This window comes from Artibeus jamaicensis, unplaced genomic scaffold (assembly GCF_021234435.1).
Source record: "Artibeus jamaicensis isolate MK-2021 breed Jamaican fruit bat unplaced genomic scaffold, CSHL_Jam_final scaffold_847, whole genome shotgun sequence".
NCBI classification, from domain to species: domain Eukaryota; kingdom Metazoa; phylum Chordata; class Mammalia; order Chiroptera; family Phyllostomidae; genus Artibeus; species Artibeus jamaicensis.
This window is the reverse complement of record NW_026522057.1, coordinates 10,471,520-10,488,274: the sequence shown is the minus strand read 5'-3', so window position 1 is coordinate 10,488,274 and position 16,755 is coordinate 10,471,520. Positions and strand designations below refer to the sequence as shown.

The 16,755-nt window shown below is 46.4% G+C and overlaps 1 protein-coding gene across 1 annotated transcript in view; it reads right to left on the bottom strand.

Annotated features, from left to right (window-relative positions):
* The window catches only part of CSMD2 (CUB and Sushi multiple domains 2), a 546,707-nt gene that overhangs the window by 21,035 nt on the left and 508,917 nt on the right, over positions 1–16,755 (bottom strand). Inside the window, exons 55-57 of the mRNA XM_053660680.1 lie at positions 15,752–15,940; positions 7,047–7,220; positions 3,166–3,348 (exon numbers count right to left, since the gene is read on the bottom strand). Coding sequence (XP_053516655.1) covers positions 3,166–3,348; positions 7,047–7,220; positions 15,752–15,940 — 546 coding nt within the window. The remainder of the gene's footprint in view (positions 1–3,165; positions 3,349–7,046; positions 7,221–15,751; positions 15,941–16,755) is intronic.

The following is a 16,755-nucleotide window of genomic DNA, read 5'->3' as shown; positions in this document are numbered from 1 at the left end:
TCCTACCATTCATCAATTACAGAAACCAGGGCGTTCATCTGGCGAACGTCACACTGTCTGGATTTTGCTAACTGTACCCACGAGGCCTCGTTTGACACGTGCCCCTGCCCTGCGGGTCCTGTGGCCCTGCAGGGCCCACGCTGTGGCCGGGGTGCTTCAACGGCGGGTTTTGGGCCTTTTCTATTGCGTCACATCAGGAGGCGCAGAACGTCTGGTTGTCTCCTTGTTCCTGATGTTGGGGCTGATCAGTGGTTTCTGGCATCATAAAGCTCCCATTTTCCTCACTTAATAGTTTTAGCAGCAATTGATGACGGCTGACTAGATTCATTATGTTACCAGGGGATAGAAAGTGGTGATGCTCTAATCCTGTAGTTCTGTATTCAACAGAATTTGAAAATAAAGAACATGCCCATCACCAAATATTTGCTTACCCTGAAATATAATTCATGCAAGAAGGCTGGGTGATGCTTGACAATTTTTTTTAATTAGACATCAGGACAATAAGTTGGTTCCCTAGCAAACTCCCAAGGTGACCTACAGTCGGTCATTTGAACTCATGGATTTAAACTTATTTATTATGTTGCCATCCATTGCCACTATTATTCTTACTGATGCTCAAATTATCCCATCTTTGGTTAGTGGGGGCCTTTTCATGACCCCATTGTCTTTGGTTCACTTGCTAGAGTGACAAGATGTTCCAGGTTCATCTTTATATTTCCTGCCCCAGTCCTGGAACTCGTCATTTCTCCAAAGAGCTCTGGCTGCTTTCACTGGAGAATGGATTTAGAAAGCACAGTCTTGGCATTAAGGGTACCCATTGATTCTGGACTTTTAGGGTGGTCACAGCTGGGAAAATAACTTTTCAAACTGAAAATACATTAAGAGTTTATACTGATTATTACCAATCCACATTTAGGATTAAGAGTTTTCCTTAACTTAAAAATTTTTATATTATATCTCTTTTGTGCTGAAAATTTTGATTCTTAATGACAATAAAGAATTTTAATTTGTTTTATCCATATATATTATGCTATTATATATATATAATAGTTTCGGAATAGTAATACCAACATTATTCCTTAACAATATGATTGCTACAAACAGTTTAAGATTTCACTGCAGTTCTTTTTGTCTGTGGAATGGAGATATATACACCGTAGTCAAGTTTCATTTTTTTCAAGTTGGTTGAAATAATTCTCTGTATTATTAACTTACCAACTTGATACACAGTTAAATGCATTTGTTTCCACTTTGATTTTGATATTTAGAGATCACTTGTTTCTAATCTTTGATTTAATCTTATTTTGTAAATACACACAACATTTATGTGGCCCCAAAGTCAGACCTACGAGCTGGTCCCTCCACAGCCAGCACAACAGATAGGCCCTGCCATCCATTTATTCAGCAGCGTCTGTGCTGCCTGCGGCCAGGAACGCGGCCATGAGCAAGTTATGTCCTCTGCCCCAAGGAGCTCAGTGTATCTCAAGGAACTACCTGTAAACAGGTGAACTAAAATGTGATACAGTAAGTGCTCTAGTTGATGGAAAGACAAGCACCAGTGAGGGCACATCACGTGGTGCAGGAGGTAAGAACGTGTGTGGGGCCGTGAAGGGCGGGTGGAAGCCCACCAGGGGAAGGAGGGCACAGAGAGCTGTGTGCCACGGCCGCACAGACACTCACTGGATGTCCACTGCCATGTCCCTTCTCTTAGCCACTAACTTCCTGTGCCCGGAGTACTCCTGGCACAATGACTAGCTCCATCCTGGGATCTGAGTGGCATGGAAGGGGGCCTGGGTCACAGTGAGTATTCGAGAACATGCTGAATTCTCCCCTTAACAACACACTCTCTGACTACCACAAACCTTTCTTACTATGCCTAAAAACATCCCATAAAAGCCAAATTACACCCCAGAAAGGCAGGACTCCTGCAGACAGTGGGAGGGCGCTGGCTCCATCTGCCTCATGTCCTGGGCAGGTGCCCTCTGACCTCGGCCAGAAGTCCCTCCCTGTGCTCTGCAGAATCTCGGCTTCAAACAGCCTGTTCTCCAACCACTGTCTCTTGTCTCTTCAGCTCACTGCCTTCTCTGGTGATTTCTTTGTCCCATTGGACGTATAATGCATAGATCCTACTATGGCCTATGTAGGGTCTAGGCTTTCACCGCCTCTTATTCCGCTCACAAACATGCTTCCCCTGACTCAGCTTAGAGGCCAAGATCAGTCATAGCCACCGAGTTGCGTATACCCTCATCTTCCTTGCCACTTCTGCTGACATCTTAGTTGCCCGATAAAACCCTAACCCTACACCTGATGTTCACCTACACTGTACCTGCACCTGTGTAGCAATATGTCGTGGAGGAAAAACCCTGACCGATGCTGACTACACTCACTTTAAGTTAACGGCCTCCCAGCTTACGTGAGCCCCGGTGCTACCTGGCAGTCATGTAACTCCCTGTTCCACCCGCACGCCTCCCTGGCTAGACGGTTTCATATCGTCTCCTTCCTCTTCCAACCACATCTCAGTCAACCTCGCTTTCTGCAGTTAAACAGCTTCCTAACCCGGAGAGTGCTGTGCGGGCTGTGCTTTATAGACACGGGCGCTGGGGGAGCAGCTGCAGGAAGCTGGACTCTGGGAGGTGAGGTTTTAAGAACGAGTTTTTCCAGAAATTTAGGAGCCTGTGGAGAAATATAATTGGCCCCACCAGGGCTGCCTCAGGAAACAATAATAAGAGTTTTTATTACTTGTAGAGGGTTTTAAAGTTTGGATTTCTAGTTCTTTTGGCACTTGGCATGCTTGTTCCACACGGTCTCTTCCCTTCAACTGTAAGCTCCAGGAGGACAATGTGCATCTGTCTCGGCCACCTCGTGTCCCTAGCACATGTGACGGTATTTGACACATAGTTGTTGAATGAGACTATAGGGGAAATAAGTGAGAAAATGGGCTAACCTCAGTGTATTCTGGTTTCTTCCCTTCTTAGGTGAGGGTGGAAAATGTTTGTCTTTGGATTACAAGTGAGACTGGGTGTGAACTATCTGTTGGTGTCCGCTATCCACGAGGCCAAGGGTTCGAACGGGGCTGTGGGTTTCCTCTGTGGGTGTGAGAGCAGGTGCTGGCAGTGGGAACACAGGGGCGGGCAGAGGGGAAAAGCAGAAGGTCACATACATTACCTCCACACTCAGGCTGCGTCCCGCTCCACGAGCCGTCGGCCTGACAGGTCCGCTCTGAGGATCCGCGGAGTGCGTAGCCAGCTTCGCAGCTGAAGCGCATCAGACTTCCTGGGGCAAAGCTATCCCCCAAACGGATGCCGTGCGCCGGAATCCCAGGGTCACCACAGAGTCCCATGCTGGTGCCTAAGGACCAGAACCCAACACATGCTGTTGTTTGTAGCATGGAAGAAAAGGGAGAGGAGGACTGGGAGGGAAAGCTACTAGGCCAGGGTTAAGGGGAGGCGGTGGGCCCCACGAGTGAGGGGGGAGAAAATGGACCGTGTCCAGCCCAAGTTATCTGAGCAGGCTTCTGCCTTACTACCCAGTGGTCAAAGAACGGAAAGGTCTGAGGTCATGCGTGAACCGCTGGAGACCACACAGCAAGGGAAGAAAGGAGGCAGGGGGAAGGCTCTTGGGTGGATCCTGCCTTCGCTCCTTGGTCTGTGCCAGCGCGGAAGGGCGGTGGTCCAAGCTGGCCGCCTCCCCTCCTTCTCCCTTCAACCTCTTTTCCACCAACATCTACTGGTTCCAGAATTCCTCATTCCACTGTCTTAGTTCAGTCTCTCAGCATTCTCTTGCCCGAACTATTGCAAGAGCCTTCTAATGAATGTTTCCTCCTCTTTTAAAAACATTTTTATTGTTGTTTAATTATAGTCGTCCCCCTTCCCCCCCCCCCATTGCTCCCCTCTGCCCTGCTCACTACCATCTTCCACATTCAACTGTCCCCCACACTGTCCTTGTCCATGGGTCCTTTATACATGTTCCTAGACTTGACCCTTCCCCTTCTTTCCCCCATTACCCCCCACCCCCTCTACTCTGGTCACTGTCAGTTTGTTCTTTATTTCCATGTCCTTGGTTCTATTACGTTTAATTATTTGCTTTACTGATTAAGTTCCACTTAAAGGTGAGACCATATGGTATTTGTCTTTTACCGCCTGGCTTATTTCACTTAGCATAATGCTCTCCAGTTCCATCCATGCTGTAGCGAAGGGTAGGAGCTCCTTCTTTCTTTCTGCCACGTAGCATTCCATTGTGTAAATGTACACTTTTTTATACACTCATTTACTGATGTCTCTTCCTCTTAAATTCTCTAATGCATCTTCCATGTATCCTCAACTGTTAATAAGGAACAAGCACCCATCATCTGGCTCTTGTTTCTTTTCTGCTGAAACATCTGTACCGGCTGGCTTCCCATTGCCTACAGGATAAAGTCCAAACTCCATGGCATACCTTCACCTCCTCAGCAGCCCAGCTTGAATCCCGATCCCTCAACTGAGGATTTCCTGTTCACAAATTACGAAATACAGGTGGGCTCTGGATTAAATGTTTCAGACCCTCTTGTCTCATGCTGTCTTTGCACCCTGCTACATTCCTGCATTTATCTGGCTTCCGATATTATGAAAACCTACCCAAGGAGTGGAGGAGGGTAAAGACTAGGAGACAAAGTCGTAAGATTGTGCGCCTGTAGAAGTCAACACACTTCATACTACAGAGATGTGTAGGGACATCACTGGATCAGAACAGGCCACGGTTAGCATGAGGAAGGATGTCTCAGACTATGGGAATACCATGTTCCTCATTCTGCTCCCAACCAAGGAAGGGGGATTCATTCAATCTTCAAGTCAAACATTTGAAAAAAGAGAGCCCATTGCATTTGGCCAGGTTTTCTTATCTTTTGAAGTTTCCCAGGATGTAGCTCATGCAACAGGCAGCAGTGCGTCCCCTGGAAGGCAGCCCAGATGGTGCATCCTCGTACTCCCGCACTGGCCAGCTGGCCTCAGCTGGAGCCGGCGCTGTCCCGCCATAGGCCAAGGGTGCAGCTCTCCAGTCCTGGGGGCTCATTTGATGGAATGGTCCCCACTGCACTGTTTGGAGCTTCCGTGTCAATGACATAAGGGAGTGTGGGACAGAATACTGGGGACAGATGGCAACTGTTAACTCTTTCACTGAAGAGGTATATCCACAAGATGACAGCACTGCAGAGGTGGGTGATGACCTTCCCAAAGTTTGTCCTGGTGCTGGAAATCTTTGCATGTCCTTGATGGACTGGGGACTTAGGATTCAAGGACTCAGGACTTTCTGTTATACATCATCAGCGCATTGTTATGCACTGATTGTATAGAATGAGATTCAAAAATTTGCCTCTGAACTCTCGACTATGTATTTCTTAGGCCTGGCAAGAGACGCTGTTGCAAAAGATGCCATCTGTAAGTTTCAGGAAGGGAGGCGTAACATTCTTCTCTCTAGTGCACACCACACCTTGCATTGCTTCCTGATCTCCTGTTCTCATCCCTTATTTTCTTATCTAAGGCATGCACTCCTCAGCCTTGGCATTTATAGAATCCCTCCTAATCCTGCCCTTGGAGGGCTCCAGGAAAGCCTTGCCCATGATTCTGGTCTCCTGAGTGTCTGTCATCCTTGATGGGTACATAGGAGAAATGAGACTGCTAACTGCCTCTGAACATTCAGGATCAGAACTCAAACAGCTGAAGGCAGACATCCCCCAGGGTGCGGTCCACGTCCTCCGAAGGGTCTGTTCTTGCTCTTTACTATTTCATGCTCCCAAGGTGTCAGTGCGTTTCTGAGTCTCTGCTGTCCACTTTGACATGGCCAAGGAAGAGGCCCTTCTTCCACACACAGGACCAGTACAGAGGAAGTCACAAAACTAGGACATCTCAGGGTTGAACAAGGTTTAGAGGTTTTCTAGCTCAGTTTTCAACTCCAGCCAAGAATTGTTTCTGTAATATTTCCAAGAGGTCACTTTCCAGCCTCTGCTAACACAACTCCAAAGGAGAGAAATAAGAGTTTAGGTGAAAAGACTTGGGTTCCGTGCATGGGCCGGGAAAATGCCGTGCGCGTGCGCATGTGTGTATTACCCATGCTAATGGGGAGATGATGCTCTGGGCTTGCTTGTCTGGTTTTTGTCTCCTCTACCCCGCACTTCCCTTTTCCATGGAAACAAAGATCCCCCAAATAGATCAAACAGACTCGAAGAGCACCCTTAACCCAATGTGCTGGAGCAGTTTCCACAGGGAGAAGCTTTACGCAAACAGAATTCACAGAAGAGATGGGGCAAATGCCGGCTTGGAAGGGCATTGGACAGGAAATGTGTGTCTTTCCTCTTTGGAAAGCCTCTTCCTCCTCCTGGAACTTGTTCTGTGGACAACTCAGGTGGCCTCAATATATCTGACCCTCGTCCTCCCCAAGCCATTCTCCCCAAATCACTGCCACCAGAAGTCCAAGCAGAATGAAGTTCCGGAGGAACCCAGAGACTTGGCCTTCCTCTAGTCCAGGGCAAAGGAGTCCCCATGGCTCATACCTAGTCCTGCCAAGGTCATAAACTGGGTGATTAGTGAGACTTCTAGGGGTGAGAGGCCAAAGTCCTGGAAGGTAATAGAATGATGTGTCTGGGACTGTCCAGGCAGCCAATAGCCCTTTGAAACAGTGGCTAGTGCTTTGAGAATTTCTCCTTTTTTGAGAAACCTAACTAATATCTAGTTCCATGTTCAGAAAATGCCCTACATCTTGGGTGACAGGATCACCTGGGAATCTCAAACTGCAAGGATTGCTGTACCCTCCCGAGTTTGCAGTCTCTTGGCTGCAAGAACTTGGCCAGAACTGACTAAGGGCACAGAGCTTGGAGTCTGATCCAAGGTCACCGTGGGTAGAAGTCCAGCTGGTACCTCTGACAGCTGTGCTCTCCCTCCTATTAGGGATGAGACGAGGGTTGAAAAGGTCTGATTTCCTCCTGTCCTTCTATCACGCTCACATCCTGGGACCTTGTCCACCTCCTACTAGCGAAGTGTTCCCTTGGGACCCGTCCCCCAGGCCAGGCCCCATACCTGAGCAGTGAGGCAGGGAGCCTGTCCAGTGCCCGTCCAGCCCACACATGCGGGTGGCGTTTCCCACCAGAGTCCGCTTGCCGGTGCAACTGTAACGCACAACCGCTCCCACGGTATAGTTGTCCCCGGACATCTGGGAATAGGGTGGGGAGCCGGGATGGCCACAGGACACCACTGCGGGGAAAAGCAAACATCTTAGTGATTCTGCCTCAGGAGAGACTGGCATCACAGGACACATACTAGGCTTTTTGTGGTGATAGGCAGCGAGGAAGAGAAGCCCTGGGTGTCTGTTGGAGCACACTTCCTGGGGGCACACCCCCCTGACATCAGCAGACGGGGCCTACCCATCTCGCTGTACAGTTTCCGTATCAGTGAATGGAAGAGCGACACCTCTGTTTTAAGAGTTGCAGAGATGATGTGTGTGAAATTGCTCAGCAGGTAGCAGCTCTGCAACCTCCTTTGTTCCTTTTCTTTCTTGCCTTTTATGGTCTCCTCTCCCAATTTCCTCACTGCTGTAGGACGTACCCAAGGCATCTGGCCCAAAGGTGGTACATATAGTATATACATATACAAAAAGTAAGACAAAATGGGCAATTGTGATTCTAGGACTGTGCACGGGCCACAGGTTCCAGAAGGAGGGCTAGTTATAGTCCTTTCCCAGCTGCATCTTGTAGTGGCCCACATCCATTGTCCTCAACTTGGCACCTTAAGTCTGTAAGTTCCATTTCCTGAATCGCCAGAGTGTAACTGAAAATCAGTGGTAAGATTAAAGACGAAGCAAGAGATAAAGGGACAGTCACCTATAATGACGTTCCCATCAGAATGTCAGCTGATTTCTGAAAAGAGACCTCACAGTCAAGAGAGGGCTGGAAAGAAGTATTCCAAGTCATGAAAGGCAAGGACCTACATCCAAGATTGCTCTATCCAGCAAAGCTTTCATTTAGAATGGAAGGGCAGATAAAAGTGCTTCTCAGATAAGGTCAAGTTCAAGGAGTTCATCATTACCAAGCCCTTATTATATGAAATGTTAAAGGGACTTACCTAAGAAAAAGAAGATGAAAAATATGAACAGTAAAATGACAGCAAACTAACAGTTATTAACAACAACTAAAACAAAAGCAAACTAAGCAAACAACTAGAACAGGAACAGAACCACAGAAATGGAGATCACATGAAGGGTTAGCAACAGGGGAATGGGAGATGAAGAGAGGGGGAAAAGGTACAGAGAATAAGTAGCATAGATGGTAGGTACAAAATAGGGGGAGGGCAAGAATAGTATGGGAGATGTAGAAGCTAAAGAACTTATGACACATGAACATGAACTAAAGAGAATGTGAGTGGGAGGGGGTGTGCAGGGTAGAGGGGAATGAAGTGGGGGAAATGGGACAAATGTAATAGCATAATCAATAAAACATTTAAAAAAAGGAAAAAAGAGTGGTAAAAAAGATTTAAGATGAAGCGTACAGGCCAGGGCAGGGTGATGCTGTCAAGGTCACCACGCTTTGCCTTCCCATTGTTCTTTCCACAGCTTGACCTCAGGTTTTTTCATTTACTCAACACATATTTACTGAGTGCCCACTGGATGCCAGGCACTGTTGTATGTGTTTGGGAGAATAGAGTCTGTGCTCTTGTGGAGCTCATATTCTAGTGGGGAAGAGAGATCGTATATAACAAAATAAATAGGTAATTCTTGGGGGTGCTACGAAGAAAAAAAAAGTTGTGTCAGGAAAAGGGTGTCAGGGTGGGATATTTTTGAGTAGGGTGGTCAGGGATGAGCTCTCTTTGGAGGTGACACTTGAGCAGTGATTTGGGTGATGTGAGGAGGCCAGCCATTTAGGGTCTGGGTGAAGATTATTCTGAGGGAAGGAACATGAAGCACAAAGGCTTTGGGGCCAGGATGAACTGGGTGTGCTTGAGGAACAGCAAGAAGGTCAGGGCTGATGGAATAGAAAGGGAAAGGAAAGAAAAGAATGGAAGGAGACAAGGGGGGAGAGGGTGCTGGGAGCCAGATGATGGCACAGAATTTGATTTTATTATAAGCACGAGGGGGTGCTACCAGAGTGATGTGATCTGATACAGACTTTAACAAGAACATTCTGGATACCGTGTGGAGAACATTCCAGAGAGGGGCAAGAATCAGGGGGGTGCTGCAGTTTGAGAAAAGATGACAATGACTTGGGTGGATTAAGCCTTGGGGTCTGGTAAGAGATACTTGTAGTCATTGCTTCTACCCAGAAAGAGGACAGGACATGGGATGGATGCTGACCCGGAGAAGTGACCAGAGGGATGAAATCTGTCCCGATGATGGAGTTTTGGCCAGGCACAGGAATGGCACGCACAGGCCCTCAGTATCTCCACTTCTCGCTGTGGCCTTAATCTACGTCAAACACTTTTCTAAGTGTTTGCGGTAGATTAGCTGCAGAGTCTGCTGCTAATGTTTCTTCCCATCAAGGTGTGGAGTCCATTTCCCCTCCCCTTTGAATCTGAACTGGCCTTGCAACTTGCTTTGGCCACTGGAATGTGGTGAAAGTGACATTTGACTGGTTGTGGCCTAAGTGACATGGTGGCTTCTGCCTTTATTTTCTTAGAATATTGTTGCCACCATGTAAGGAAGTCTGGCCTGGACGACTGAATGGTAATAAATCACATGGAGGCAATGAGCAGGTGGACAGCAACCACAGCGCCCCCAGCTGACAGCCAGAACCAAGTTCCCTGACGTGAGTGAGACCATCTTGGGTTGTCTAGTCCCAGTCAAGTCACAACAGCCAACGACATGTGAAGTAGAGATGCAGTGTCTTCACTAAACCAACTATAAGAAAATGGTGGTTACATTAAGCTGCTACACTTGGGGTGATGTGCTACACAGTAGATTACTAAAACAAGATGACTATGATTTTGGAGGTCTTGATGGAGAGGGGTCATGTGGTACATGTGGAAGAATATGAACTGTGGTCTCCGAAGGGCCGACCGTGGTACACTGTCTGCAAAGACGGTCCCCACGACCATTCCCATCCCTGTACGAGTATGCCATTCTTCCCATTCTAGGAGGTGGGGTCTACTATTTCCCTTCCCCTTGAATCTGGGGTGGTCCTATGACTTTCTGGGTGAACAGACTGGTGGAATGAGGTTTTGGGAATTCTGAGCTCTGGCCTTCAAAAAACTTATAGCTTCCTCTTTGGCTTTAGGAACTCAGCCTCCAAGTAAACATGACCAAGCTGTTCTGCTAGAGTGGTCACACAGAGAGAGGCCACGTGGAGGAGAACAGGTGGTTCCCAGGGCTCAGACATGTAGGTGAGGCCATCCTGGCTCCTCTGGTCCCAGCTGAGCTGCAGGAGGCACACGTGGGCTCTCCCTGCTGTGATGCTTATTTTATGTGTCAACTTGACTGGGCCGGAAGGATGCCCAGAGAGCTGGTCAAACACTATTCTGTCAGTGCTGTTCTTAACAAGATTAACATTTGAATAGGTAGACTGAGTAAAGAAGTTTGCTCTCTCCAGTGTGGGTGGGTCTTATCTCATCTCTTGAAGGACTGAATAGAACAGAAGGCTGAGTAAGACAGATTTCTCCTCTCTGCCGGTCTATCTTTGAGTTGCAATATCAGTTTTCTTCTGCCCTTGGACTAGGGCTTGGACTGGAACTTAAACTGTCGACTCTCCTGCTTCTCAGGCTTATGAGCCAGACTGAAACTAAGCCATCTGCTCTCCTAGGTCTCCAGCTGGCCAAATGCAGTTCTCAGGACTTCTAAGACTGCATAATTGTATGATCCAATTCCTTATTTTATGTATAGATATGTTATTCTGTTTCTCTGGTGTAGCCAACTAATATACCTGCTAAGCCCTACCTGAATTCCTGACCTAATTGTGGGCAAACAAAAGCAGTTGCTATTTTAAGCCACTAAGTTTTGAGATGGCTTGTTATACAGCAACAGGAAACTGACAGAGTGAGTTTCAAGCATTACATTGTTTATTTCCTAAGATAACCCTGTGAGGTAGGCACTATTTTCCTCTCCATCTTGCTGAGGAGGAAAATGAGGCATGGTGAGAAAAAGTAACTTCCCCAAGATCACAGACCTAGTCAATAGTAGAATTAGTTCTTCACACCAGGTAGGTTGATTCCAAGAGAACGCACCCTTAAAGCACTATAATTGACTTGCTTCTGCAATGACTTGGCTCTCACTGTTAACTGAGACATCGTAATTGTTCTTCACATGATCCCTGTTTCCATGAGCTTTCTTATCAGTGATTAAATGAGAACTAAACACATAAAATCCAGATATTAGAAAAATGAATAAAAATATGATCCAATTATATACTATCTAAAAGAGACACACCTTAGATTCAAAGACCCAAATGGATTGAAAGTAAAACATGGAAAAGATATACTATACATATGATAACCAAAACAAGAGCTGGATGGCTCTCCTAATATCAGACAAGATAAACTTTAAGACCAAAAATTGTTACAGGCCAGAAGAAGGACATTTCATAAAGATAAAAGGATCAATCCATTAAGAAGATATAACAACTATAAACATATACGCATCTAACAACAGATCCACCACCCACATGGAGCAAAAAGCTAACAGAACTGAAAGGAGAGACAGACAAGCCAACAACTGTAGTACGAGATTTCAACACCTCACTTTAAATGATGGATAGAACATCCAGACGGAAGATGAACATGGAAATATAATGAACAGGACGATGAGCCAACTAGACCTAACTATCAGCTATGGAACGCTTTGCTTAGGAACAGCAGAATTCACCTTTTTCTCAGGTGTACATGGAACATCCTTCAGGATGGACCTCATGTTAGGCCATAAAATAAGTCACCATAAAATTCGAGAAGATCGAAATCACACAGACTATATTCTCCAACTACAGTGCAATAAATTAGAAATCAGTAACAGAAGGGAATTAGGAAAATTCACAGATATATGGAAATTAAACAACAGACTCTGAAATAACCAAGAGGTTAAAGAAGAGATCAAAAAAGAAATTAGAAAATATTTGAGGTAAAAAATGAAGACATAACATACCAGCACTTGTGAGATGCAGAGAAAGCAGTGTTCTGGGGAAAATTCATAGCTGTAAATGCCTGCATTAAAAAGATCTCAAATCCAAAACCTAATGTTCCTCTTTAAGAAACTGGAAAAAGAGGAGCAGACTAAACCCAAAGCAAATAGAGGGAAGGAAATAATAATAATGATAGATAAGTAAAATAGAAAGTAGAAAAGCAGTAGACAAAATAAAACCAAAAGTTTGTTCTTTGAAAAGATCGACAAAATTGACAAATGTGTTGCAAGTTTGATGAGAGGGAGAAAGAAAAAAATTAAAATTACTAAAATTGGGAATAAAAGTGGGAACATTACTACCAGCAAACCTTCGAGAAATGAAAAGGATTAAGGAGAATACTATGAACATGAACAATTGTATGCCAATGAATTAGATAACCAAGATGAAATGGCCAAAAATTCCTAGAAACACACAAACTACCAAAACTGACTCAAGAAGAGATGGAATATCTAAATAGAATTATAGCAAATAAATAGAATCTATCAATAATCAAAAACTTTTATCGAAGAACAGCAGAGGACCAGCTGACTTCCTGCTGAATTCTACCAACATTTAAAGAAGAAATAACACTAATTTTTCTCAAACTATTCCTAAAACCAGAAGAGAGAACACTTTCAAACTCATTCTACCATGTTCGTATAACCCTGAAACCAAAGCCAAAGACATTACCGGGAAGGAAGACTACAGACCAATATCCTTTACGAATATAGTTGTAAAAATCCTCAGTACAATGCTAGCAAACCAAATCCAGCAGCATGAGAGAAGGATTATACACCGTGACCAAATGTGATTTGTTCCAGGAACACAAGAGTGTTCAACATAGGAAAAATCAATCAGTATAATACACCATATTAATGGAATGAGGGGAAAAAAATCCCCAGGCGATAATCCCAGTAGATTCAGATCATTTGACAAAAACCCAGCACCTTTTTGTGATGAAAATGTTTAACAGGCTAGGAATAGAGGGCAACTTCCCTCAAGGTGGTCAAGGGGATCCATGACAAACTCACAGCTGACATCATACCTAATGATTAAAGACCGAAAGCTTTCTCCCCACGGCCAAGTACATGACAAGAATGTCTGTTCTTGCCAGTTCTACTCCACGGTGTACTGGAAGCTCCAGCCAGGCAATCCGGTCAGAGAAAGATGTAACAAGCATCCAGTTTGGAGCAATAAGTAAAACTATGCCTGTTCATAGAGGAGGTGATCTTGGTGGCATCGGATTAGGCAATGGTTTCTTAAATATTCCACCAAAAGCACAAGCAACAAAAGAAAGAGTAAATAAGTTGAATCTCATTAAAAATGAAAAAAACATTCATGGATCAAAGGACACTATTCAGAAAGTGAAAAGATCATCCACAAAATGGGAGAAAATGTTAGCAAATCATGTATCTGCAAGTAGGAGTACAATATTCAGAATATGTAGAGAACTGTTAAAACTCCACAGTACAAAGACAAATGACTCAAAAAGTGGGCAGAGGACTTGAACAGACATTTCTCTAAAGAAGAGATACTAATGGCCAGGAAGCACACAAGAAGATGCTCAGTGTCATAAGTCACCGGGGAAATGGAAGTCACCACCACACTGAGATACCGCTTCACACCCACTGGAACGGTGTGTTCCAGTGAAGTCTTCACTACAATGAACAGTGAGGAATGTGGAGAAACTGCAACCTCATGTGTCACTGGTGAGCAAGTAAAATGGCACAGACACTTTGGAGAATAGTTATCTTCCGAACATTAAAAAATAAAGTTCCCGTGTGACCCAGCAATTCCACTCCTAGGTATATACCCAAGAGAACCAACAATTCACACAAAAACTTGTATGTAAACATTCAGAGCAGCATTGATCAAAACAGCCAGGAAGTGGAAAGAGCTCGGATGTCTACCAGCCGAGGGTGGATAAACAAAATGTGATGGATGCGTTCATGCAACGGAATGGGATTTGGCCATAAAAAAGAATGAAGGACTGATAAGCACTGCAACATGAATGAACTTTGAAAACCTCATACAGAGTAAAGGAAGCCGGTCTCAGAAGGCCACGTGTAATATTCCATTTGCATACAAGGTCCAGGATGGGCGTGCTCATGGACAGAGAGCAGACAAATGACTGCTGGTGGACAGAGTAGTGGTGGTGAACGGGAAGTGACGGCTCAAAGGGCTCCTGGTGTGGGAGGAACACGCCCTGGAATTAGATCGTGGTGAGACTGAGCCACTCTGTGACCACACTGAAGTCATTCAATTATAGACTTTGAAAGAGTGAATTTTACGGCCTGTGAATTATCCTTCACCAAAGAAGGAAAAATGCAAATGAACTAAATCTCCCAGAAGAAGCTGGTCATTCATTATATTAGTGTCATTGTATATTAACTAATTATTTCAATATCAATATTAACATCCGGTAAAACAAGCTTTGGGCAAGAAATTCATATAGATGAGTAATTTTAATATGATAAAAGCTTCCTTTCACCAGAAGATTAATCTGAAACCACCATGGGCTCTGAACCGCAGCTGGCACCAATGTAAAGCAGGTGGCGGGCAGCCCATTTCCAACCTCCCCCAAATTTGTCAGTCAAATGTATCAGTCATGGAAGGGGCTGGACGGCCAGGTTGGGGTCCTCGAACAAGAGAATGGTGGGCAGGGAGGAGCTGCCCCAGTCTCTTCTCACTCCTAGAAGCACGGGGGCCTGACGAGGTGGAGTCCTGCAGACGGGGGCGGCAGGTGTGGGGGATGCGACGAAGCTGAGGGGGCTGACCGAGGGCTACCATGCACCGCTCATCAATCCCCTGGACTGCAGCTTCACCTCCACTACCAGGGAGACTGGGGAGGGAGTGATGCACAGGATTCAACCTCAGGAACTAGAGGAAAGGGCAGGACACCGAGGGGCTTCTCCTCATGAGGATATATGAGGCTATACCCACATGGCAAGATTCTGACCATGCTCCCTCCCCCCTGTTGTTTAAACACGTTGCCCCCATACTTTTTCCTAATAATAGTTAAAGCAGTTATTGTCTATTGAGTGCTAGATAGTATACCGGGCACCTGCATGGACTTCTTATTTAATCCTCTAGGAGCCCCACTGAATAGGGGACTATTGTCACTTTTGCAGCCGAAGACACGGAGGCTCTGAGAGGTCAACGGGCTTCTCTCAAACCACGCAGCCTGTTGCGTGGCAAAGCCAGGGTTCAGCTCCGGGTCGGCCTGCCGGAGAGTCCGTGGCTTTCCTGCTCCAGGCCGTCAAGGGAAGGGCTGTGCTGCCTTTCCCAGGAGGCGAGGAGGGGGGACAATGGGAGAGACAATGGGAGACAGGGTTCCGCCAGGCGGCCGGTTGGAGAGAAAGAGAACCCTGAAGGCTGTAGAGGCTGGTGGTGGTAGCAGCAAGGGACCAGGCCCCCAGCCAGGAAGAAAGGGAGCGTGGGAAGGGGTATGGCAACTAACCCAACAGGGGCCGAGGAGGGCTCTGACATCCAAGGAGGAGCCAGAGTGGCCACCATTGTGAAGTCACACACACACACACAAAAACACACACATGCACGTGCACACACACACACACACAGGACAGTTCTCTAACATGAACCATCCCGTCAGCCTGCACAGGTGACCACCTGGACTAGACGACATCTACTTACAGAGACACTGGGGGCGGGGACGGTCCCAGGTGCCGTCGCCCTGGCAGCTGAGCACGGGGGTGCCCAGGAGGTAGAAGCCGTGGCTGCATTGGTAAGACACCATGGTGCCGTAGCTGAACCTGTGCGGGCCGCTGGCATGGACCTGGCGAATGCTGTTTTCTTGGTGCCCGGGGTCTGTGCAGTTGGTGACTGCAATGGAAGGGGACAGTTAGATGCGGACTCACCGCACGCACCCTCACAGCCTTCTAAACGGGAACTCAGAAGCCCAACCAGGCAGCATTCCAGTACAGCAACGTTTCCAGACCAAAACTGGCAACACGGAGCAGATCCTGCCCAGGAGGGTGAGCTGGTCCAGCGGCTGGTCCTTCTCCCGCCCCTTCGTCCCCCAGTTAAGGGACACATTCTTGCTTGTCCAAAGAGACATGACCCCCTTCAAGAAACCTTCCTGCCTCCTCTCTGACTGGTTACCTCTCCCTCCTCAGTGCTCCCTTGCACACGTCTACTGCAGACGGTGTCAGCCAGGACTGGGATGTGTTTGCACACCCGAGTCCCGCACAGGCATGGCCGCCTGGATCCGTGGGGCTGGTCCCGGCACAGGAGCCCCCTGTAGCGAGCTCATCAGCTGTAAGGCCCATGCATCAGAGCTGACTTGAACAGGGGCTGGCCTCGGCTGCAAACGCTTTTAATCACTTTTACGTGTATTCCAGGGAGAGATTAATGTCCTGGGGGCTACATTTGACTTTTAAATGTTCGAGTGTTTCCAAAGCAGCTTAACTCAAAATCAGAGAGCAGTTTTAGAATAATGACGATATCATTCATAACTCATGAATGTTTTGCTTTCAAAACACTTTCACATTCATTATCTTGCCTGAATCTCAGGCAACAGGGCAGGTATTTCAAAATTTTGACAAGCTTTTAAAGTATAAGGTATTTTCACTTTGATGTGTGTCTCTGAGGTTCAGAGAGGCCGGCGTCTCAGAAGAAGTGAGTGGCATTCATTCATT